Here is a 25,828-nt window from a genome sequence, read left to right on the forward strand (position 1 = left end):
TTGAGTTGTTAATGTATGAAGGTGACATGAATGTTGGAAAAGCCAAAACTTATTGACAACAAAGATGTGAAGTGACCTAACACATACGGCACATAACAAATTTCAATTATAAGCAAATTGTAGTGTGATCAGAGAGAAGTACAAATGAATACACAGTAATACAAGCAAATTGTAAATGAAGAAACCTGGCCCAAAGGTCTTCTGCTCACATAACATTGTCATTGGATATATCAGAAAAGGAATTAAAGAACGGTTCCCACACTAACCTAATTTCCTCAGTCGCATCATTTAGGGCAGAGAAACTAATAGTACATAATGTATTATTATGTGGTCGTGTTCTGCTCGTTCTTTCAGCGTTTTCCCTCACCAGATCGTCTTTCCATGATCGTTTTTTTTTTTTTGTCCTGTGATGGACTGGTGACCTGTCCAGGGTGATGCTGCCACTTCATACAGAGCCCACTGCTCCTAGTATGTATAGCGGAGGTCAACTGCAATAGGGCGGGATTAATGCAGAGAAGGAGATCAATAAAGTAGGCTGTCTTCATTCTTCTCCCCTATTATTGTACTTGTATCCCTGCAGACTCCTTACTCGAATGAAAACCTCCATATCCTCCGCAGTGCCTCCCCCAATTCAGCCTCCTGCTTCCAGTCCAGTCCCACCATCTCATTACAACAAAACAGTTATTATAAATTTAGATTATATTATATAGACATGATCTCTAGTATTGTAGTTAATCAGGAGGATTTTTTTAATTTTCCCAATATAGCAATTTACAAAAAATCTAGATCCACAGTAACATTGTTTTCCTTTTTCTGCAATTTTATCACAAAATACAAGATTATGTATATATAAGTGCAGCGAGTGATCATGTGGGAAAGGAACTGGCTGTACAATCAGTGTTTTGAAGTGAACCTCCTTTGCTTGGGGCCATGGGAAACTGAAAAGAAACGTGTGCTTTAACTCTTTGGCTTCTGTTTTATGTAGTAATTGGAAAATATTGAGACTGTTTAATGGACATGGATACAGTTCTCCGAAAGTTATTGTGCAATTCAGCAGTTTTACGTTCGGATTTTTATCTTGACCGTTGCTCAAGACATTAATTTATAGAACAACACGGTGATGGGATGAGGGGTTTGCATTATTACATTGTCTTTTATTATTATAGACAACGATATTGTCGATGTGGAAGGGGGCGGGGTCACGTGTCCAGGGCTGCCTTCGATAGGACGCTGCGCGGTGACGTCGGAGCGCCGCGTCACGTCGTCCAGGGAGCCTCCGTCTGGAAAATCTTGTGGAATAACAAACTCCGGACGAATATTTTTAATACATTTCTATTCATAACCGGCTCCTTATTAAGGAATCCGTGCGGCGGCGGGGGGGGCGGCAGACAGGCTCTTGTGATCGCTGCGTATAAAGTTCGAGGCTCATTATGGAGAAGAGTTGGATGTTTGAGGACCCTGGTTCCCACCAGGAAATAAGGACAGGAGTCAACATTTAACGTCGAGCCGCCGGCTTCGTAAAGCCACGAGGAAAGATCCACTTCAACTCCTCACTGCACGTTATTTTGGTTTGTTTTTTTTCCCCCCTCAATCCGCCGGCGGGATCTCGTGTAATACATCCGTAGGTGCTCGTTTACAAGCAGCCCGACCGCGTCTGCTCGTACCAGAGGGAGGAAATGGCTTTAACAAAGTGCTGAGTCGAGTTTCAACCACGTCGAAAATGAAGGCTCCGCTCGCCCCCGGCATCAGGCTCATCACCTCCTTCTCCAGAGACAGTTGGTGGGTTCTTATCTTCTCGCCTCTCTCATTATTTATCCAACAGCCAGTCAGAACAAAGAGCTGCTGGCAATGATTAGCTCACAATCACTGGGTTTTACCACACTCATCCCTGAGTTATAATGTTGTTACTACGGTTGTAGTTACTCCTCTCCACTGTGAGGGTCTCTCTTTCTGTGCATGCAGTCCTCCTTCATGCTGACCAGGCTCCTGCAGAAATCCTCCTTACAGCCTCACTTCCAGTATGTTTAGGAATGTTGCCCAAACAAGAGGCTCTTTATAGTTATAGTCATATAGAGCCTCACCCTGCAGGCTGATTTCAGTTCGGTTCTTTGGGTTACTTTTGCTATAACAGCTTGATAATCTGGCATTTTAATGGGAATATTGTGTTTTAACTGAATAGTTGATGAGGGATTAAAAAGCAATCCTAAAAATAGACTTTTCCCATTTGTAATTACTACCAATATGACCTCCTGTCACTTGTTTTTAAACCATCAGAAAAGAAAAAAATCTGCTTGATGTCGTTGTTTTACAGCCCAGGTTTCTGTCTGTCTGTTGTTATTGGTTGTCCGTACCCTGTCTAATCAAACTTGTCTGGTTGAAACTGTTAAAAATTGAACTGTTGGCCTGTTGTTGTCCACCTTGTTTTGTAATAGATAACACAGTATGTATTATTGTACTAAACCTAAGCAGCGCAAACCACAACCTTTATACATCCATTGACAGATATACTGTGGCGTCAATATTTGGATCCAGGGACACCCTCCATTTCTAACTTGGTGTTTAATGCTGTTCAAAGTGACCTTGTCAAGTTAATGAGACTCTTTTTCACACGGCCCTGCTATGTTTCTTGTCTGTGTGATAGAAAAGAGTCATGGGTTTGAAACGTGAACATTTAAGCAGATTGTGACGCCGTTATCAGATTTCTGATTATTGTTGGCGACAGGAAAGCCTCGGTATGAAAACAGGTTATTTCCTTGGAACAGGCGAAGGTGAAAAAGAGAACATTACATGTCTTCTGCTGTTTTCATACCGTAGAGTACATTTACCACAAAGGCAATACTGACACCTGTCTTTGTTTCTGCAGGTATCGAGGTTTCATTCTCTTTCTGACCTTCCTCTTCTACACCTCCTACCATCTCTCACGCAAACCCATCAGCATCGTGAAGGTGAGCGAGCGACGGCGGGCGGTCCGGGTCCTTTTGACACCCCACAAGACAAATGATTTATTTTTTAACACTCGTGATCGACGTGATGGAGTCGTTCGGGTCCCTTGCAGAGCGTGGAACCAGTCCTTCGTTTGAATGACGGAACGATCTGGTTCGACCTCATTGAGCTATTTTAATAGGAATACTGAGGGACTGCTGTAATGTCAATACAGGCTTGAGAGACAGCAAAGGCTTCCCGGATCATTGCTGTGATTTATCCACCAGTTACCGTGAAATATAGTTATTATACACTGAAATGAATACAAATCTTCAATAATGAAATATGCAGTCACAATTAAATGGCCAGCCAAAGTATTATGGACTTTTTAATCGGTAAAATTGAGGTGAACCTGTGTGTGCAAACTGGAAATGACAGTGTTGTGGTGAAAGAATGACGAGCCTTGTGATTAACCTGCAGTGGTTCCGTAAACACCTGCATTACAATGCCAACAGAGACGCTTCCACAGATCACGTCATGACGAGCTGCTCCTTTTTGCTTTCAGCCTATCTCAGTAGTCTTCTGTTGAAATACGTTGACTCTGTTTCTTTTCTGCGCGTCTCTCAGGGGGAGCTGCACAGAAACTGCTCCAACGTCATTCGACCGGCCGACTTGAACATCACCAACAATGTCACCTGGTGTGACTGGCAGCCCTTCGGTAGGTTGTAGAGATAACGCGGACTGAACACGTGGGGCTCGTCACAGGCACAGATAACAGAGAACAGGTTAAAACAAAAACAACAACCCTAACCCTGGAAAAACTCTTCAATTCAAACAACAACCCAATCAATTACCAAGTCCATCAATCAATCCACTTTATGGTACACACAAACGAAATAACAAGTTAAATATTACACATTGTGAGAATAAAAAGGTGTTGATATTCAGAAGGTTTTGTGCTCAATCTGAGTCTAACACCCAGAAAAGACAGTAAAAGATGTAGAAAAATATCTTTTTGTAGAATCTGTAGTGTGAAATATGAGTAGAAAGGAATGTGACCTGCCGTGTTCACGAAGACCAGAAAGTAGGCCGGTTGTTTCTACAGTTGGTGGAGATCATGTGTTTTCAGGTTTGTTATCAGTGTTGAACAACAGAGATCAACGTCTGACAAACATCTCGACCTCGTGGAATTACAGGCCACTGTATTAAATGTCACAAACGTCTGAACATGATAAACACTTCCTGCAGATAACAACTCCTAAAACTCCAGAAACAAGAAAAGACCCAGTTTTTTTCTTACGCTGATGCTGTTTTTTTTTCCCCCTCTGTGCAGATCAGGACAACTACCAGACGTTGTTCGGGGTGCTGGACAACTCCTTCCTGGTGGCCTACGCCATCGGCATGTTCTTCAGGTGTGTCTCTTCGCCGCTGGCTCGTTTCCCTCCGGTTCCCAGTGGGACTCATTGTGATTTCTCCCCAGCGGGATATTTGGGGAGCGCCTGCCGCTGCGGTACTACCTGAGCTTTGGGATGGTGATGAGTGGACTGTTCACGTCTCTGTTCGGACTGGGCTTTTACTGGAACATCCACTCGTTGGGGTACTACGCCTTCGTCCAGGTGAACGCAGTCGACGAGCCAGATCGTCTGCAGGCTCTTTCTCACCTTAGTCTCTACAAACGACATCAAGCTGTGCTTTTTCCAGCTCTTCTGAAGTCTAACTAGACTGCTTTGTGGCACCTGAACCAAAATGACTTTGACCCACCTGCTTTAAATCTACAGACATTTTAAGAGCCTTCGGCTTTGTCGAGCAGAAACACCATTTAAAACTCACATTTCAGACAGAAATCGGGAAACGCCGATGTCTTCTTGCTGACTAAAGCCACACACGAGCCGGACTGCACTGCTGACTCAGCCGTACAAGAAGAAGCACCTCCACTGTGGACGAAACGTCAGTGTCTGACTGCGTCTCTGTTTCACTTCTGGTTTTAAAATCAGCTTGAACCACAGTAGTACATGTGTAATAAGTAGGATTAGCAAGGTAGATAATAGTTTTGATATTAGAGTTGCACAAAATACCACAACGTCAACATGCATCTGAAGTACAGAACAGATGGAAAATAATAGAAAATAGAAAAGTCAACAAAGTACTTCACTTGAAAAGATCGTTGTCATTTAGAAATAAAAAAAATCTCAAAGCAAAAAGACATGAACATCAAAATAAGTGTTTGTGCTCATCACAATACTAGTCAACATTATCACGTGTTTAACTGACATTGTGTTTCCATAACAGTCTTTTCTTGGATTTAAATCCTCTTAGTGCTTTTTGTGAATCTACTGACGAGCAGCAGCCACATTTAGAAGAGTTAAAGAGAGCAGCAAATTCATACAAGTGGATCTGAAAATCCTGAGAGTTTCCACTCAGATGGTGGAGGAAAATACTGTGGAGACTGAAATCAAAGCTTTCAAAGCTGCTGTAGCTGTGCATGTATGTGTCGCTCCATGAAGCACCAGATAATCCGTGAAGCCTCGCACTGTAATAAAAGTGAAAGTACAGAGTAAGTCGGTGACTCCAGACTGGCAGGTGCAGACGCTGATCCTCAGTTCCCCATCAGTTCCCCATCAGTTCCCCTCTTCACTACATCTCCATGCCAACGGTAATCTCATCCCTGCTTTAAATGTACTGGCAGGAGGAAACTACAGCTGTAAACTTTAAGAAATCAGACTTTTGTCTTGTGTTGCCTTCAGAAAAGGAAATCTGTGATTCCTTCGAGTCAGCACAGGCCGCATTTCCCACTTCTTCCTTTTTGCCAACCGCGGAGATCTCACAGTGAATCACATGACCCACGGCTACGTCCCCTGACTGCAGTGCACTTGGCTGCCGGTTTGATCTCCCCTCACTCGCTCCACAGGGTTTATTGAATTGACGCTATGTGTGTGTGTGTGTGTGTGTGTGTCCGTCCCCTCCCTCCCTCCCTGCAGATCATGAATGGGCTCATGCAGACCACCGGGTGGCCCGCCGTGGTGGCCTGTGTCGGCAACTGGTTTGGAAAGGGGAAGTGAGTATCGGAGTGCTGACTCTGACGGTGTCGGATGCTTTTTTTTTTTTTTTTTTTTTTTCCTGCCAGCTGACTCAAACAGGCACGTGGAAGAGGCGAAGCAGAGTTTGATGTACTGTATACCCCCTCCTACAGCTACATTAAAAAAAGAGAGACAGAGAGAGAGAGAGAGAAAATGGTCACACGTCAGATTAACAGTCGCTGAGGGAAAAAAAAAACCAGTCACATGAGTCCCTCCCTTTTTCAGCCACATGCACATTTCAGAGCCTTTCATGAATTCCAGGAAGTCAGCTGAAGACGTTCACATGTGCAGCTTGATCAGTGCAAAAGTTCCAAGTGTTTGTTTGTGTGCATTCACACTTTAAAAGATCAATCTGGGGTCTGTGTGGTAATTTACAGAGATTACAGGCACCAGAAAAGGACTGTTTGGTGTTACAACACAACAGTGTCAAACCTGATGTTCCACGTCAAAAAGCCTGGAAATGTTTTAAATATCCAAAGCGTAAGACACGACGATGCGCTACGTTTGATCTCGTCACAGACAAGATGTTGGGTTTGCGTCACAGGTTTGGCTTGAAATGGACTAAAACTTCCACAGCTTCTATTGGTTTTATTGGAAGTTTCAGTTTGCACTTCAGGCAAACTGAAACTGTGTGTTTGCGCTGTTGGAGGAGACACTTGCTGTGTACATAGGCCAGGCCCCCCCCTCTCAGGGTGTTTGTTGAGGTTTTTTTAACTATTAAGTCCTGTTAGCCTTTGGCCATCACAAGCTCTCCCAACTCCGTGCCGTTTGGTCTCGGGGGCCAAAAAAAAATGCCTTTTTGGGAAAACGTTTCGCGTGAAATTAATATTTATTGGCTTTATTGCTTTCAAAATGACCCAAATTATGAAATTATATGCTGGTGTTACTTTATTAGTTGCTACACAAGACACTCGCATTTACACAAATGTGCACTATAGAGTAACCAGTCACCTCAAAGTGACACTCGGATGTGAGAATCCCAACCAACGACACCACAGTTGATGGTGAAATGAATGAGAAAGCCTTTTGTAGCAACCAATAATATAATAATGGAAAATGATGGAATGATTTTTTGCCATTTTGAAAGCATTGAAGCCAAATATGTAATAACTGGCCGATGATATGATAAAATAGTAAAAGATTTTTCACAAGTATACTTTACTATCACATCCACCATAACTTCCTGTTTGATAAGTAAACTGTACAACGCTTCCAAAAAAAAAGCAGTATTTTATGTGTCATTCCAATGTTGGCTGCAGTTTTTTACATTTATATTAAAATGCTACTCCTTAATCTTTATTTATTTATTAGATTATTACCGAAATGACATTTTGATGATGGATCCATTTGGCTTTATTACATTGATAACGGTTTGATATGATCACGTTCGTGGTTGTTAGAATCCTCCGTCTCTCCGTGGTGAGCTGATGTCCTGGTTCTGCCTCAGTCCGCTGGGATCGGCTGGGATTTGCGTCGCTATTTTGACAAACCCTTGTCTTCCCCGATATGAACCTTCCGAGTCCTGCTTTGACCCGAATCAGCGTTTCATTCGCAGTTAACAGGACGTGTGTATGACTTTATTGAAACACGTTAAGCTCTCGGTGGAAGTGGCTCACAGTGTGTGGGTCCGCAGGCGCGGCTTCATCATGGGCGTGTGGAACTCCCACACCTCGGTGGGGAACATCCTGGGCTCCCTCATCGCCGGCGCCTTCGTCTCGTCCTCGTGGGGGCTGTCCTTCATCGTCCCCGGGATCATCATCGCCTGCACCGGGGTGCTGTGCTTCTTCTTCCTGGTGGAGAGTACGGTTTGCTTTTTGCTTCGCCTCACATGGAGATTAATCAAAGACACCATGAAGTCAAAGGGAATCTTGCCTTCTCTCATATTCAGAACCTGAAGACGTGAACTGCACGACCCCTCAGCACCACGTGAGTTATAACCCGAACACCCCCCCATCACCACCCCCCACCACACCCCCCTACCACAACACTGCATGATCTCCCGTGTGTGGTTCGTGTGCCAGAGTGAACCGGAGAACCGCGAGACGGAGCCTCTGCTGCAGAACTCGTCCAGCTCCGAGGGACTCGTCAACGGCTCCATCAGCAGCGAGCCTCCGGAGGGCGCTGTGGAGCAGAGCAAGGCCATCAGCTTCTGCGGGGCTCTCAGTATCCCGGTCAGTGCAAACGCAGACCTGCAAGCTCGTCAACGAGGACGGTGAGGTGTGACGGGTGTATTAACGGTGTTGATTCGTCTCGCAGGGGGTGGTGGAGTTCTCGCTCTGCCTGCTGTTTGCTAAGCTGGTCAGCTACACTTTCCTCTACTGGCTGCCTCTCTACATCTCCAACGTCGGTCAGTGTTCACACACACTAACACACACACACACACACACACACACATCGTATGGCTTAATCATACAAAGAAATGTGTTTTTCATTTATGTTTCATTTCCAGCACATTTTGATGCCAAAGAGGCAGGAGACATGTCGACGCTGTTCGATGTTGGAGGGATTTTGGGTGAGTGGTCAACGATTGATATTCTGGATGGATGGATGGATGGATGGATGGATGGATGGATGGATGGATAGGTAGATAGGTACTTAATATTCCCAAGGGGAGTTAACATTTTCAGCGGTCCACATACAACAATAAAAGAACATAAAAACAGGCAGATCAGCCGGATTGACATTAACACTGTTAGTTGGTATATTAAAGACATCTAATTTTATATTCTCTATAATCTACACAAATAAAACCCTTCTAATTTGAAAATGTATAGAGATACTAAAGAAAAAAATACAAAATGTACTAAAAGTAGATATTTAGATGAATTACACATTTCAATAATGTATTATTACTTTATTGACTGAAGTAATGAATATCATTTTGAAAGGATTTTTTTTTAATGGCAATGATTGAAGAATTGTGTACTAATTGAAGAATGATGGAAGAAAGTGATTACGATCAAGTATCTCACTGCACTATTATCATTCATAATGTATTCCGTTGTTGTTTCATACACACGTCTGCTTCTGTAGTCTTCATTTTGGATTTGCGACGGTCGCTGACGACGTTCTAAAAACACAAGTCGTGTAAAAATCACATTGGAAACATGGTGGTGACGTGTCCACGCCGGACAGCGCAGATTTAGCAAGAGACCAAACACAAATGTGAGATTCAACAACGGAGCCGAGGGATCGGTGATGCAGAGATTAATGCTGCTGTAGATTTTCTTTCAGTCGTCAGTAATTTTAGGTTATTAATCATTTTGCTGCTCCTGCTAATTAAAATAATTACAATCCAAATGATGTGGCACCATGAAATTTGACTTTCGGTTTGTGGCTACTGAAGGAAATCTGTTGAATCTTCTACTCCAGTGGTGCAGAAATTGTAATTTAATCCAAAACACCGGCTGGACGTTTGTCTCTGACTGTGTGTGTCTCCGTCTCCGCAGGCGGCATCCTCGCGGGCGTTATTTCAGACTACACCGGGGGCAGAGCCACCACGTGCTGCGTCATGCTGATCTTCGCCGCCCCGATGGTGAGCCTCATCTCATGTATCGGAGTATTTGCACTCAGCGTTGAACGTTTAACCGTCCGCGGCGGGTTGAGCCGTGGCTCATGCCCAATGGATTCATGTGTTAAGAACCACGGCGGTCGGGACGTTTCTGGAAAAGTTCTAAAAACTGGGGGAAAAAATGGATTTCACCGATGTGGAAATGGGTGTTAATTTCCCTTGTTTTGGAGAAGTTTGGATAAAGTTTTGAATTTCCAAACGTGTCTAAAATCACTCAGATGATGTTTTTAACAGTTTTTAATGCACTAATTTAAAACCTGCTACACAATTAGACATTAATACTGAAGGAATATTACCAACTCACGTTCTATATGATAGATTTTCCATTTTGGTGTAGATCATCCCCATATTTAATGTAATTATTTTTCAAAATAAACCTATAATTGAAGCCTTTTGGGGTTTAAATCAACAGTAAGATATTGGTTTCCTTTCTGGCTTCATATTTAATGTCTGTTTTGTTCTGGTTGCAGCTTTTCCTCTATAACTTCATTGGACAGAGGAGTCTCGTCACAACAGTCGGTAAGAATCCTCACGCGTACCTTTACTACATCATCATATTTACACATTGGATCTTCATGATGTGTCTCTTTAAAGCTTCAGTAGATCAGTATATGCTCAGTATATCTGCCATATGTCTTGTTCTGTTATTATCCAGGCTGAAATCTGTTCAGTTTGTCGTCCTGAAGGAATAAAGACGATACACTCTCTGTGTGTTTTAAGCTGAAATCCGACAGTGTTGACGTCAAGAAAGCAATTAGGATCTCTGTAAGTTAATGAAGGGATTAGAGGAGACTTATTGACGGATTATCACGCGTTTGTTTCGTGGTAATAAATCGTAACAGTGTGTAGCGTCGGGATCAATGAGGCTGGATATCGACCGGTCGGTTCATTTTGCAGGATTAACCCTTCGCTGACCTCTGTTTAATGCGCAGCGATGCTGTTAATCTGCGGCGGCCTGGTGAACGGACCCTACGCCCTCATCACCACCGCTGTGTCTGCTGACCTGGTGAGGCCGGAGGCATCATGGGAAATAAGTCGGCTTTAAAACCCCCCCAAAAAAAAGAAAGAAAATGCAGTCCTCCTCACGTGTTCCTGTGTCACAACAGGGAACGCACGAGAGCCTGAAAGGAAACTCCAGAGCGTTGTCGACAGTCACAGCCATTATTGACGGCACCGGATCAATAGGTAGGTATCAACCGGAGCGACCTTTGACTCACAGCACCTCTTTTAAGACTGACGCGTTATCGTCAGACCGGCAGCTCCACTCGGCTCCATGTATTGGATTTTCGAGCTGGTAAATGTCCAGATTTATTCACCTTCCTACAGTAAAAAAAAAAACATTTCTTCATTGTAAACACAATCTAAAGATTTCGTTATTCTATATTTTGTATTATTTGGATAAAATATATTTCCAGAATCAGCTTTTTTGTCCATTTTGGTATCGAGTGGAGTTTCATGAGGAAACTCGTGTGCAGCTTAACCTGCAGTGGAAATGTTAGCTGGTCGTTGTGCTTCTCTGAGCTGCTCTCAGTTGACAGTTTTCTTTCACTTCGAAAGCAACCAGGTCAGTGATTGAGGTTTTCCACAGCTGCTTAGGAGATGTCAGAGGCAGGAAATAAAAAAAAAATTCACACCAGGCTAGATCAAGAAACGTCAAATAAACATATTTAGAGTGTAAATAAACACAATATTTTCAACAACTAGCACAAAATACAAACATGACCTGTTGGCGGGTGAAAGCTAGAGGCTTAGAAAATCTCTGCAACTGATGTGAATGGAACATTTATGACAATTCATTTGATCTGTATTCCATTAAATCTCACTAGTGATGTTTAGTTCGGAACCGCTTTGCGTAGGAGAAATCGCTTTTATTCATTTCATCTGTCACGCTCCACGACAACGTCTCCTCTCTTGCTTTCCTCACACTGTCGTTATGGTTACGAGCGGGGGAAAAAAAGTATGTTTAGAAATGTGTGTTTAGCGGGAGAAGACACACACGCCGGAGTCGACGGTCTGGATTAGCACATGTCCCCGTTGAAAGCTCCAGCAGCCACCAGTCTGTTGTGTGTGTTGCTCCCTGCAGGCGCCGCGCTGGGCCCTCTGTTCGCCGGCTTGATCTCGCCCACCGGGTGGAATAACGTCTTCTACATGCTCATCTCCGCCGACATCCTGGCCTGCCTGGTCAGAAGCCGCTCCTCTCTTCCTCCTCCTCCTCCTCCAGCGTCTCTGAAGCCAGCCCGGGCTTGATTAACGCTCTGCTCTGCTTGTTTTTCAGTTCCTGTTGAGGCTGGTTTACAAGGAGGTGAGAGGATGGTGTGGACACGCGCCTCGGGCCAGACGGTGAGCATCAGCGCAGCACAGTGCCGCCAAATAGTATGATCCCTCGTCGGTTCGCGGCTGCGTTTACGCAACGTTTCGACCGGCAACTATGTATTGAGCGTGCCGGGTCACATGGCGTACATGCATAGTCGGAGCGTTTATGAAGATTTCCACTTTGGGAGTTGTTTCAAAAAACGCGTATTTTCAGTGGCTCCAAGCACGAGGGCAGTTTTGTGTTTTCATTTGGAAAGTCTAAATAAAGACAATGTTCCTCTCAGTCTTCAGAAGACGGCAATGACTCGCCAAAAGACTTAATTTATCCTGCTTTCGTTCGTCTGTGAGAAAAACAATTCCATAGATAAGTTAATCCACTCTGCACAGTCATTTTCTTTATGATACATAAGAAATAAATAAGAAAACCTCACAGCATTGAATTAAAATCTTTCCTTTTCGTTGCAGGTTCAAAGAAATCTAAAATACAATTAAAGTGGACTTTAAAGACGCCTGGAGGAGGGACGCAGTGTAAAAGTGAAAGCCTCATTGACGTGAGGACGTCTGCAGGAGTTTTAAAGCACAACTTGCCAACGAGCCTTCTTATTGTAAATCAGTGGTAAAAAAAAAAAATGTCTGCATAGAGACGGGATCACTTTTTGTATTATATATAAATCTTATCATTCAACAGTTTTAATATTCCTTTATCAATAAAACCTCTTAACTGGACTTTTTCTTGATTTGTTGGTTGTTGTTGTTTTTTTTTTTTTTTTACAAGCTATCGACCTCGTGGTGTTTAGGTGTTGGCATTAGAAAGTTTGAATAAATCCAGTTAACAATTAAAAAACCCCAAACAAACAAGGGCCAGGTTTATACTGTACATCACAATATTCTGATGATTAATAAAAACATCAATGGACAAGAACTAATGGCCTTTATACCCACCCTCAATACCAACCTGGAGTTTTGTGAATTGAAATTGTAAAAATAAATCTCTAAATACTATTAAAAAAAACAGTTTTTTGAAAAGTGTGTGCAAACGTCACACTGCATGGAGTCATATTAGAAAAGTAACTTTTACAATTTCTACTCTGCAACTGTAAATTGTGGGATTCGGAGCTCCAGAAACAACTGAAAGAATTTTGAACAGGAAATATCGACTCGTCCACCTCAATGTGCACCCGGAGGGTCAAACTCACATATTAGCAACGTTTGATCGGTGTCAGTGAAATGATAGTAGGATATTCATTAAATGATGAGGACTTCCCGGCGCAGACAATAAGAAGTCAGAAAACTGCAATGGGATGTCCAGTTCTGATTCCTACTCTTTTATTGTGTCCTAATGAAATAGTTGAAATCCCTGTTAAATCATCAGTAGCTTGTTTCAGTTGTCAGAATGATCATAGAACTGATCATTACTGGCTGATTTCATCCCTCTGGCTGCCTCAATCTGGCCCCAGGACAGTAACTTTACCACCTCTGGGCAACACCGTCTGCTCTGATCATCTCAATACACCATCTAGTGTCATAAAGGGGCATTGCAAGGATTGTCAGACCCTTGGTTGGCGTGCTAATCTGAGGGATTATCTGCAGCACAAAGTGCATCAGGTCAAGTCTTGAAACTGTAGCAGCCGAATAAACAATTTCTGAATTTTCTTCTTTTAATCACTGAAATCTGCAACCATTCTCTGCCTGTCCTGGAAAAGAGGAAAAGACAAAGAATTGACTGACTTTCAATAAAAGCACATTTTTACTCTTTATTCCAAAAGGTACCAGCTGTAAATCATAAAGCACAATGCAACGTTTACTTTTACTTTTACTGGTGGAGGGGGAAAAAAGGACGAGTTTTTGAATCACAGCAAAACATTTCCGTAAAAGTGAAGCAGGAAATAAAACAACCAACAGAGGTCAACGCGGATTCTCAGCTCTAAGAAAACGAAACAAAAGAAATAAAAAGACGTCTTATTGAGCAAGTATCTACAAATTCTGGGAGATATACCAAAGCTCATTACAAAGAGGGATCATCAGAGGTAACGGTGTGAGTTTGTGCTCGACACATCCACATTAATATGAACATAAATACAAACAATCACAGCTAAAGATCATTAAAATGACCGAAGGCACACAAGTCCTTCAGCAGTCCACTAATCAGTTGAAGGTTAAAACTTGAAGATTTGTGACATTTCCCCTCCTCGGGTGTTTGTGTGTAGTGTGTGTAGTGTGTGTGTGTGTGTGTGTGTGTGTGTGTGTATGAGAGAGAGAGTTTGCAGCAGAATAAACCGTCATAAATTGAAAGATGTGCCGGGAGCTGCGTGGCTGAGATGAAGGTTTGACCGCGGTGTCGCGGTCCTCTGCCCTCTCCTGGGTCCATCCGTGATCCAGACTAGGGTTCTTATTCCCGTTCAGGACGGAGGCGTCCAGCCGCTTCGTCTCCTCAGACTGAACAAGCTCGGTGCGAAACAGTTCGGGTGAGTCAGTGGTGATACGCAGCAGAGTTCCAGCGGTACCACGACCTGAGAGACGAGACAGGGAGACACAACAACTGATTGTCTGCACTGTTGTCATCCGTTTCAAAGCGTCTTCTTCTTCTTGCTTTGTGTTGCAGTCGTATGAGTTTATACCTGGTGCCTCAAACACATGTGACAAGCACAGGCCTTCATATAAACACCTGCAAGCGTCATCGTCATCATCATCATCATCATCATCATCGTGACATCATGCAGAACGCAACAGCGATAGGAGATGTTTTGGACATTCAACTGCATTATGGACCAGAAAGTTTAATTCAAATTGACTTTATGTTGAGATTGTAATCTTTTCCAGTGGTGTTTGGTTTTGGTTTTGTGAAAATATAGACATTTTCATCATGTAAACACATCACAACAACAAAAACAACTTTACATTTTTAATGTAAAGATTATTAAGGCATTATTTTACTTCCTTCATCTGACTATCGCTGCCATTAATCCAAACACATATTGGAAGCCTTGAAAGTCTCTGTTTCTCTTCGCACGTTTTTTTTTTTTTTACATCTCTTCCCTCGACTTTGCCGTCTCGTGGCTGCCGTCACGCTCACACCCACCACTAGGGGGCGGTATAGATCTTCTGTTATGGCTGCAGCGAGGTACAATGCAAGCGACAGATCAGGAGTTTTTTCTCACAGCTGAGCAGCCTCATGTGTCTGTTGTCCGGCGAATATTTCCCACCCTGCAGAGCTGTAGGTCGCTGGGTTGACCTGAGACGTGAGCGAGGCCGCCGCCGCCGCCGACAGGCTGTTGGGAGACGCTTCACGGCTCACGCTGTTTGGGGACGAATTTGATGAAACTGGTGGTAAAAATGAAAGAAGAGACACATAATTTAAAAAAAAAACCCAAACCTGACTTGATCATACTTGTGTACTTTAGAAGAAGGTGAGGGGAGGTTGGATGAAGACTCACCTCCACCTGAAGTCAGAGGACTGTAGGACCTGGAAGCTGGAGGCTGAAACGGAGCCAGATTAGGTTTTAGGCCAGGGTCTAGATTAGGCCAGGGATTTAAATAGACCACAGTGGTGACTACGTGAGAGCGCTGGGGGAGTTTACCATTCTGTTGTTGTAGCTGTGAGGTTTGCCGGGTAAACCAGCCACGGGGCAGAAGATCCTTTTCTCCTTCTGACGCCGGTTGCAGAACCAAACTCGAACCACCTCCTTCTCCATGGAGAGCTGCTCCGAGATCAGGCTGATCTCCTCCGAGTTCGGCTTCGGGTTCTGAGAACATTCACACTTTCTTATTGAGCGCCGAACCCACGCAGGTTGTTCTGCGCTTTTTTGTGTTTATTGTCTATTTTTATTTTTCATCTCTTTGTGGTCATTTTCTATCTTTTTATATTAGTTTTCTTTTCTTTTGTTTGGATTATTTTATTTATCCATTTAATTAATCATTCAAGTTTTCATATTTTTTCACATTTTTACGTTTTCATGGTATTTTTTTATTTGTGTCATTTGTATCATTTATGTTTTTGTTTCTTTCTTCATGATCTTTTTTTTTTTAAATCTTTTAATGGTCATTTATTTGAGAGAGTTCAATTCAAAAGGCATTTTTATTTCTTTGTGGTCACTTTGTAACCTTTTATTTATTTGTAGTAGTTTCTTTTTATCGCTTTATGAAGTTCTTTTGTTTCTTTTGGTCATTTTATATCTTTTTTTGGTATTTTATTGTTTCTTTGTGGTCATTTTGAATAGTTTTATGGTGTTTTTCTTCTCTTTGCAACAATTTTGTACTGTCATTTTGACTTTTTTCTTAACTTTTTTCTTCATTATTGTTATGTTTATGTGTTTATTTTGGGCCTTTGGGTTACTTTGTGGGTTTTTGCCTCTTTCTGGATTGTTGTGTGCTTTTGTGCTTAATTTGTCTATTTTAATGTTGTTGTCTTTTTGTGTGTGTGTGTGTGTGTTTTTTTTAACAGTTTCAGTCTGGAAACAGACTGAACGTCGACTCAGCCTTACATCATGGAATCGTTTCTCTAGCGTGAGCTTAATGTTCGTTTCGATGCTCGTCCTCTTTTTCCGCTTGCGTCCGTATCCTTCCAGCAGCGGCGGCAGAGAAGTGGAGTTTGTCATGGAGTCAGCAGGCGAGTTTTCTAATGCACACACAAATACGACACTTGTCACATTTTCAAATAACACCTGGGCCTTAACTTTGAAATCTGCTAAAAGTCTTTCATTTAGTTTCAAATCACACGTTTGAAAGTTGTCTCTCTCCTGAATTTGTCTTTAGATATTTGGGGCTTCTTGGTGAGTTTTATGTCGGATGTTGGAGATACTTCAACGTTTTAAAGCAAGAAAGCCAACAATAACTCATTTCAGACCCATCTCTCTGTGCTGCTGCCCCCTTGTGGAGCTTAAACAAAACAGAGCTTTTTAAAAGAGGGGTTGGATGACAGTTCTTGGGAATGATTGGCGTCGAACCTCAGGCAGAGGTCATTGCGTCATACCTGCGTCGCTGAGCCATTTCTCCAGCAGAGGTTTGAGTTTGCACATGTTCTTGAAGCTGAGGTTCAGGGCCTCGAATCGAGAGATGGTCGTTTGGCTGAAGTCGTTCCCGTAGAGCTTCCCCATGGCGAGTCCCACGTCCCCCTGTGAGCAGAGCGCACGTTCTCACTTGTTTTTGGGACACGACGCAGAAAGCAGACGCTCAAAACGTGTGTGGTTTTGCAGCCTGCTGCAGCTTCAAACCTGCTCTGACTAACTTTACGTTGGTTTGTGTTGCCGTGACTGTTGTACTGATTCTCTCTCTATCTCTCTCTCTGGACAGAGACACTCTGGTAACACTTTTTGTTTTCATATCACCTGCACAACAACTGAACAAGATGAAGCCTTTATGTCTCCCACCTCCTGATCAACACAGAAACGCAGCCACCCAAGGAGGAGGAAGCCCTCGTTACCTGAGTGAATCCCAGCTTGATGCGTCTTTGTTTGAAGGCTTTGGCAAACTGCTCCAGCTCCTCCAGGTCGCTGGGCTCGTCCTGCGGCTGCACGGACATGTGCTTGGGCATCTGCAGGTGGGACATGTCCATGTGGCTCTCCATGGAGGGTCCAGCCAGACCCGAGCGGCTCATGGCCTGCATCACAGACACGTCGGCACAGGAAATCTTCATGTACGGGTAATTGATCTACAGATAGAATTCCACACCCCCAACTGTCACCATCTATACCTCTGCTATATTAATGTAATGTAATTTAGTGGGATAAACAGGAGGTTCTGCTCTGTGGGTGAAGGCAGATTTCACTATGGACTGGTAGGAGGTCCGTTACACAGAGAAACCGCCACGTTCAAGCTTCACGCCTGCAGGCGATTCAGAGCCGCCATTAACCTCAACTGCATGTTGTTGAACTGCGGGAGAGAACTGGAGTGTCTGGAGGGAAATCCTGCTCCTTCACACGGAGAGGAGACCCTGTTTTAGTTTTATTGGCTGAGGCTGTGGATGACCCTCGGGACGCTTCTGTCTTCTCAAACTGAGAGTGAATTCTGCTTTAATGGAAGTTTGTTTGGTCCGCCACGACCCGTGGCATTCCTGTTGTTGAGTTTGGACAAGTTCTTGCAGATGTTAAAGTTACCCTGAGCAGTTATTTGACCTCTTATTAAGCGTTACGTCCCTGAACGGGAACCTTCATCAACTTTCAACCACTTGTTATATTTCCGATTCACTTGAAATCACTATTCAGTGTCAGCAATTTGCAGCAGGAACTACAAATGTGACATTCTGGATGTTGAGATAGTGAATGAGTGTTTAGTAACACCTGACCTCAGGAAAACATAGTTACAGATAATTTTTTTAATAAATGTGCTCAAGTTTTTTTATTTTCTGAAGAAAAGAAGCTGTAATGAAACAGATTTTGTTTTAAATTCCTTGTTTGCTGTTTTTTTTTTTTTTTTAACAATCGCTAGTCATTTTCTTGTTTTGCTGGTATAAATACTATACAACCAATCATGTGATCATTTGGGCCATTTTGAATGTGATTAAATCAATAAAGTAGTAAATTGCCAATAATGCAATCAAATATTTTTTACACCAACATTGGGGGGGGTTCCCTCAAAGAATATGAGGATTTCTGATAAGCAAACTACAAAACCTCCCCCAAAAAGTTTAATTTCAAGAAATGTAGCTTTGTTTCTGTGTCTACATCTTTTGGCTCCTATATTAATTTTTAAACGTTAAATTTTTTTTAAACACTGCTTCAGTAATGTCATAACTTCTATTACATTATTGGCCTTATTTCATAGTAAAATGCCAAAGTTGTGACATAATGGGTGACTCCAGTTTGTTTCCGGGGGCGAGGATGTACCTGTGGAGTCAGAGCCAGTCCAGGCTGGTGTGGAAGCAGACTGGTCTGGGTCTGGCCGGGCAGCGACAGCAGGTTCTGCTGCAGGAGGGCTGGAAAATGGGAAAACAGCACGATCAGCAGTTTGCTCCGGGAGACGATCTGCTGTCAAACATGCGAGAACTGGTTTTTGGGGGCCCCCGCGGCTTTTCCGGGTGTTTCTGGGAAACTCCACCTTGGTGGCCGGAGGGAGTCTGTGACAGCAGGAAGGAGGAGGGAGACGACAGGTGGGACGGAGGCATCATCACCAGCTGCTGCATGGGGTGGAGAGACGTGAGCTCCTGCAGGCCACACAGAGCACAACACTGAGGCCAGCGTCAAGGTTCGACTCGAGGAGAAACTACTTGATGTGAGCACAATGCAGCAGTAAAAACATTTACATTTACATTTGATGTCACCACGTCACTCGCTTTTCAAACGACAAACAGGTTAATACCGTGAGACATGAGGAATTTAGGACAATATGCACCTGAGAGCTTCAAGTTAACAGAGAATTAATTTTTTATCAGTTGACTCTATTAACAAAAGTAATTGAAAATATTGTAAAAGATCAAACATTTTTCTTAATGAGCTTTTTAAAGTTTTGTTTGTTTTTGTTAATCCACTAACCTTCAATATAATTTATTTGCTCTGAAAGCCATTTTACTCATAGAAGAACATTTATATTTGTTACATTATTATGTATGTCGTTGCCAATCCTCGTAAGCGTACATACACCTCTATGTTTTATAGCCTGTGACACAATTGCTGATGTTTTATTGCATAAAAATCAAGGATGTCTTTATATTTGAGTGTCACGTGTTTGAACATGAAGCGTTTGCAGTTCCTGGGTGAGTGTTTTGGAAGCCTCACCCCGGTCAGCTGACCCCCGTGCAGCGGAGGGCTCTGCGTCAGGTGACATGTCTTCAGTGTGGTGACTGAGTGAGACGAGTCGTTGACGTCCTCCGTCTTTATCTGAACAAATCAAACACACACAATCAAACAGGGCCTGAATGGGGCAAACAATGAGAGCTGACGAGTGACGCTATGTCTGGACACACACACGCCCACACACACACACACACACACACACACACACACACACACACACACACACACACACACACACACACACACACACACACACACACACACACACACACACACACACACACACACACACACACCAAATCATGAATGCTCGCTCCAGGTCAGGTTCGGTCACTGAGCCCCACACAAAGAGTGGCAGGCCCTCGCCTTACCTCTGGGCAAACTGGTATGCAAATCACCCCCCCCCCCGCCAAACTAACCCCTGAAAGCTGATGTACTTCCTGAACACACTCCAAATGTTCTCCAGTGCCAAACAGAATATTTGGAGAAGAGTCCAAATAGCTGCAAACTGTTTGCTTTAACTTGTAAACACGGGGGGTTTGGTATTGACACGGGGGGGGGGGGGTTTATGTTTTGTCCCCGGGATGTCAACAGTCCAACTGTTGACTTTCTCGTCTCTCTGTCTTCACTATAGTTCGACGATGTTGAGTTTGATATTGAGCTTCAAGAAGAGAGAAATGAGTTTTCCCACAATATCTCAAATATTAAATCTTGCCGATGAGTCTTGGCTGTTAAAGAGTCTTGAAAACATCTGGAATCCACTTTTTCCCTCCGGAAATTTTACTAAAACCTCCTGTGGGAAATATCTATTCTATTTTGTTGTAGTATGTGTTTTTTTGGTTCTGGCATCTAAAAAAACATCCAAAAACCTGGGATGGATGGACATTTTTTCCCACCAGAATAAGTTAAATCTCCACACTTTTTTATTTTTTGTAAATCTGTGGTCTTAAGCCTGAGCGAAGATTAGTCAAATCATCCAGTTCAGGTTTCATAAGGAAGGATCATTATTGCCTGTGATTGTGTAACGATCAGTGAACTGCTGCTGAGTTCAAGCCCAGGGGCAAAAACAGGCCGACTTTACTTTGTAAACTAAGAGAGAGACGATCTGGAAAAAGACACAAGACGACGACAAAGAAACAGAAAATGACTGCAAACAGAATAATTTATGTTAAACCAACCATCAAGAGAACAAAATAACTAGAAAGAGGCACATATTTATCCCAAACAACCACAGTGAGACACAGAATCACCAGAAAAAGACACAAAGGAATCAAAACAACCTCAAAAGAATGAAAATTATTAAAGAAATCTTAAGAAAAACAAAAATCCAAGTGTGGCAACAAATTGATCAAATCAGACCAGAAGCCACAACAATGAGATGAGAAAACTCACAAAGAGACTCAAGAAAACATGCAAATATATAAGAATCAGCCACAAAGATGCAGAAAGTCACGACAAAAGAGGCAAAACAACACAGAGAGATGTGAAACTGATCATCATGTCTGTATGTTCAAGAGACTTTAACAGCCTCCTGTGAGTCCTGCGGTCTCATAATCTGCTCTCATTGATGCAGCACAAGGTCAATATAAGGATCTTTCCAATGACGGTCCTGAAGGAGGTATTTGTTTAATAGAAACATTTTTTTTTTCGGATTTCTTGTCATTGCATTGTCGTGTCACTTGTAGCTCCCTCAGGATGATGCCTGTAATTTGGTTGGAAATCAACTCGGCTTTCCAGTCAGATCCAGACAAAACTTGCTGCCAATTTCAGTTTGATTGGAAAAAAACAAAAAAAACCCAACCACAAACACGCATATTATGCTGCATTACACAAGCACTGTACAAAACACCCTGCTCATTTTTCGAAATGGAACGAAGCGATGAAGCATCAACGAATAGGAAGAAATACAGAAAGTTTGGGATGAAGTCCTCTCTTTGTATGTAACGACATCAATGTTTGCTTGTTTATTAAAACAACAACGCTTCTCCAGTGCCAGGAAGTCATGCAGTTTTAAAGCTTTAAACTACTACAAAAGGCCTGTGAGTGTATATATATATATATATATATATATATAGCCGACTGATGCAGGAACAAGCGCAAGAGCAACTAGTGGTAAAGATTAAAAGGCCACAGAAAACGAGAAAAACAAAACGTGCAAATGACCAGAAGAGCATTGAAACACCGGATTTCTTATAGTGGAAATTGTGTGAATAAACACTTACTTGTCGATTGAAGTCGATTCCATTTCGCTCTGAGGATCAAAGAGAATCATGATTTCAAAGGTTTCTCTCTGAAATTCAAAGTGTAACACGTGTTCTTGTCACATTCTAAAGCTTCAGCTGTCGGTTGTTATTATTAACTCACTTAGTTCCCTCTGCTCTGCAGCACATTGCAGAAATATGCGTTGAAAGTTGTTCATGTGTGTTAAAATGTTAAAGAATTCATAAGGTCAAAATCAGCAGAGTTAAAAACAGCAAACAAGCCAAACTATGTTTTTTCCTGCCATTAGAAAAACACATGTCCAGTAGCTCTAGGATTCTGATCCTATTACACAATTCTACATGCTTATATTATAATTTTAATAGCCATTTTGAAGGATTCTAGCTACTCTAAAGTGACACTTTTCTTAATGTATTCTCCTAAATTCCCCGTAAACTGAATAACTTCAAGGTTCAGGTATAAATGAGCTTTACTTAAGTATCCATTCGATCTTATTTTTGATTTATATTCAATATCTATTTGCCAGTTTTGAGTAAACAAGTGTAATAAATACTGTAAAGTACATCTTCCTCGCAGCACATTTTCAAAGTGACTTTACGGTACCATGTTGTAAATGTATATGTAGGCCGGGCCTGCAGCCAACTGCTGCCAACTGGTCATTTGTTTGTTTGTTTTTAACTTTTATGATGAGTCTTTTCAAGAAGCCTCCTGTGGAGTGGAAGAGCAGAGAGCAAAGGTGTGCTGGATAAGCTCGCCTCATTTGAATGTCAAATCAAGTCTTCTGGGCTACGTGTGTGTGTGTGTGTGTGTGTGTGTGTGTGTGTGTGTGTGTGTGTGTGTGTACACACACACACACACACACACACACACACGATGCAAATGGCCTCATAACCCCGTCCCGGTGTCACTGCGCTCCCTCCACAGCTCCGCCAGGTCAACAGCCCGAGCTTCCAGTATGGAAATGACCAAGACATGCAAATCGGCTGCAGGAAGCCTGAAGTCTCACTGGAAACGACACGAGTCCTCAACAATTCAACTGCTTCTCAACTCTCCTCTTGTCCCCGAATCCCATCGGACCTGATTTCAATCAGTTCGTGTCAGAAATTAGGTTTCTAAAGTTAAATTAAAGTAGAGCGCCATATCGACGCAAAAAAACTATGCAACTGGGTGTCACTTCATCCAACAGCACAGTTATCAAACTACACTGTAAGAATTATTAGGCACAAAAATAATCTTTTGTTAAAACAGGAACAAACACATGTTTCCATCAATTTAAAAAGCCAGCAGTTTTTAACCTTTCGGCCCCTGAAGGTCATTTGGTTCGTTTTGACTACTGTTGATTTTCCTTCGTGTTTCAGCAGCAGTAAAATGTGTTTCTGAGCACTCAAAAAAAAGTCATTAAAAATGCACCTGAGTTTTCTCTAAGCTGTGTTTCTTCCAACATTTTAGATGTCGTTAAGCAGATTTTGATTGCCATCCGTCCAGTTTGTCCAACTGTTCACTTTAGATTTATGTGACATAAATCGCTGATGAGGTTGTAGAAACCAATATATTGTGTTTTCTTATCTCCAACACGGTAAATGCCTTATGACTGGTGGACTCACATTTAAATACGTTGCGGGAATATAAACAAGGAAACTGGAAACTTTCAGAGAACTTCTACAAGCAAGTTTGCTCATAAACATACATACTACGATATAACTTTAAAGTAAGTGAGTGAACAGACGAACTTTATTGTTGTTGTTTTTTTTTTTTTTTTTTAAATCATCAATAATTTCTTTGTTAGTTTAGACTAGAGGAAAAAGCTCATCTGGACGTTAGAAACCCCTCATGCACCCGATCGCACTGCGACAATTCCAAACGTACTGACATGTTGACGTTATGCTAAGAAAGATGCAAAGCCACTTCCATGTGGCCATTCAAGGCTCTCACGCAGCCATTGTGTCAAAAAAGGCAAAAGTTCCACTTTCTTTCTGCTGCTGGTTCCCATTTTTGTTTTGTCAGAGGTTTGTGTCCTGAGCCCCGGGCGGCCGGCGCTCCTCAGCAAACAGCCCCGGGGGCATTCTGGTACCACCACCAACTGCCACAGCACGCCAGCACACACACACACACACACACACACACACACACACACACACACACACACACACACACACGCACGCACACACACACACACACACACACACACACACACACGCACACAGACAGACAGGATACATTTATCTCTATTGCATTTGTTTTATCTACTCCCACAAAAGGTTTGACACAAATTGTCCAACAAGTAAACAAACATTTACCCCCTTCAGATACACATTTATCTTTCTGCCTCAGAGATCCACAAAACCAAAACAAACCAGACAAAAATTATAGATTTTCATCTGTTTAAACTGACATCTGAGCCGTTCCCAGTCCATAAATCAAAAGAAAACCTTTGTTATGTATAAACACAACAAACCCTGCAGGAGAAGCCGCAGTGAGAGTAGAAGAATATCACATCTGTTGATTCCACCTGAGTGCAGAGGTGTTTTATTTTGGTAGGGGGGGTTGGGGGTGGATGAAAGCCGCTTACCTGCCTGTTCACCTGGAGCCTCCGACTGCTCCACTGGGTCCGCGCTCATCTCAATATCTGCAGTGATAAATATGGCTGATTTTCCTACAGCATTGCAACTTTACAATGAAGCACTCAGACTGGCCAGGAAAATGATCCCGAGTTTATTCTAATGCCCCCCCCCCACCCTCCTCCTCCACCTCCTCCTCCTCCCCTCCATGCCACCACACAAACCCCTACTCACTCCCAGGTGATCCCTGCTTATAATATTCATTAGCCAGGCAGATATTCCCCCATAAAGAGCTGCCACAGTGGCCTGCAAAGGAACTTATACAGCCCTCTTCTTACTCACGTGCGTCGCCCAGGACTGACTGATGAGCCTGTGATGGAGAAATGACTCACCTCAAAGTAAACACTTTGTCCAGCCGGCGTCCGTTTCTCCAGAACTCTCCTAAAAAGATGCAAGTGTTTGGGATGAAAACTTTGGAAATCCAAGAGTGCTCATCAGCATTTTAGTGGAGTGGAGAAGCGTTCGCCTCAGCAGTGCACCCTGCACGGCCCGATTTGCATATGACTCTGTATGTCCTATCCAGCTTCAGGGTGTTTGCATAAAACAACAATGAGGTTACAGCACATTTACACTGTGCGTAATTACGACTGCAACAACGCACGATGAGTAAGGTGAAACTAACCTGTCTCACGACCGTCTAATCCCAGCTCACGTATGAATGTCTGCGGATGTGTGTTTATTGTTGTGTCGTGGGGGAACTGGATCTCTTTACACGCTTTATAGGGACTGATCTTTGTGGGCCCAAAAAAGCAAATCCCCATTTTAGGTGAAGGCTTGTTTTGAGGTTAGATTGTGGTGAGGGTGTGGCGAGGAGTGAATGCAACGTCCAATGACGACGTTAAAACTGTTTGCATGTGTCTTGACACATGACAGATCCATTCATGATGTGAGGTGAGCATCTCTTTAGAAACCTTTTGTCAGTTATTTATTTTTTTCAAAATATCTAGTTTTTATCCTGACATTAAAAACATGATGAATTTGTTCCGTACATATCTAAATGTGGATTCTAACTTTTACTATTTATACATTTTTTGTCTTCCTTGAATAACAGAATCGGATGATTGTCTGAAACAAGCTGTTAGAAATAATAATTGTCATTTTCATTCACCACATTGAAAAGACAAATTGCAGATGTGGTTGAACAATTCCTTCAGTATTCAATCTCATCGTTCAAGTCAGTGAAGGTTTATTTTTTACATTTAAAGTCAAAAACGAACCAGTTTCTGATCTCTCTTTTTCAATGTACTGTAGTTATCTACTCTCACCACATATTATTAAAGCTCATTACTGGTTTACTTTAACTGGAGTAAGAAATAGACTCTTTTGTGATTTTACAAATTCCCTTCATCCACACTCAGAAAGACCATCAGAAACAGAAAG

At 42.6% G+C, this 25,828-nt stretch overlaps 2 protein-coding genes across 3 annotated transcripts; one reads left to right on the forward strand and one right to left on the reverse strand.

Annotated features, from left to right (window-relative positions):
* The first annotated feature begins 1,276 nt into the window (after positions 1 to 1,276).
* Positions 1,277 to 12,594, forward strand: slc37a2 (solute carrier family 37 member 2). 2 transcript variants are annotated; one of them, XM_080509378.1, is made up of 18 exons: positions 1,277 to 1,779; positions 2,864 to 2,945; positions 3,550 to 3,640; positions 4,256 to 4,334; positions 4,403 to 4,538; positions 5,901 to 5,977; positions 7,633 to 7,799; positions 7,888 to 7,925; positions 8,021 to 8,170; positions 8,256 to 8,346; positions 8,449 to 8,511; positions 9,449 to 9,534; positions 10,041 to 10,089; positions 10,503 to 10,576; positions 10,677 to 10,755; positions 11,654 to 11,751; positions 11,846 to 11,910; positions 12,349 to 12,594. In XM_080509378.1, the coding sequence occupies exons 1-18, from the start codon at positions 1,721 to 1,723 to the stop codon at positions 12,362 to 12,364; spliced, it is 1,500 nt and encodes a 499-aa protein (XP_080365504.1). In that variant the 5' UTR covers positions 1,277 to 1,720; the 3' UTR covers positions 12,365 to 12,594. The 2 variants fall into 2 exon arrangements, with proteins under 2 accessions (XP_080365504.1, XP_080365503.1); XM_080509377.1 differs by lacking the exon at positions 12,349 to 12,594 and adding an exon at positions 12,168 to 12,313.
* A 1,759-nt stretch (positions 12,595 to 14,353) lies between these two features.
* On the reverse strand, positions 14,354 to 24,448 carry pou2f3 (POU class 2 homeobox 3; the record flags this gene model as incomplete). Its single annotated transcript, XM_080509380.1, has 12 exons — positions 14,354 to 14,393; positions 15,087 to 15,204; positions 15,318 to 15,360; positions 15,462 to 15,626; positions 16,365 to 16,498; positions 16,853 to 16,994; positions 17,303 to 17,479; positions 18,705 to 18,793; positions 18,916 to 19,021; positions 19,593 to 19,694; positions 21,833 to 21,861; positions 24,400 to 24,448. 12 exons carry the CDS (start codon positions 24,446 to 24,448, stop codon positions 14,354 to 14,356), a joined length of 1,194 nt encoding a protein of 397 aa, XP_080365506.1.
* Positions 24,449 to 25,828: the final 1,380 nt, after the last annotated feature.

Source organism: Blennius ocellaris (genome assembly GCF_963422515.1).
Source record: "Blennius ocellaris genome assembly, chromosome: 14".
Classification (NCBI taxonomy): Eukaryota; Metazoa; Chordata; class Actinopteri; order Blenniiformes; family Blenniidae; genus Blennius; species Blennius ocellaris.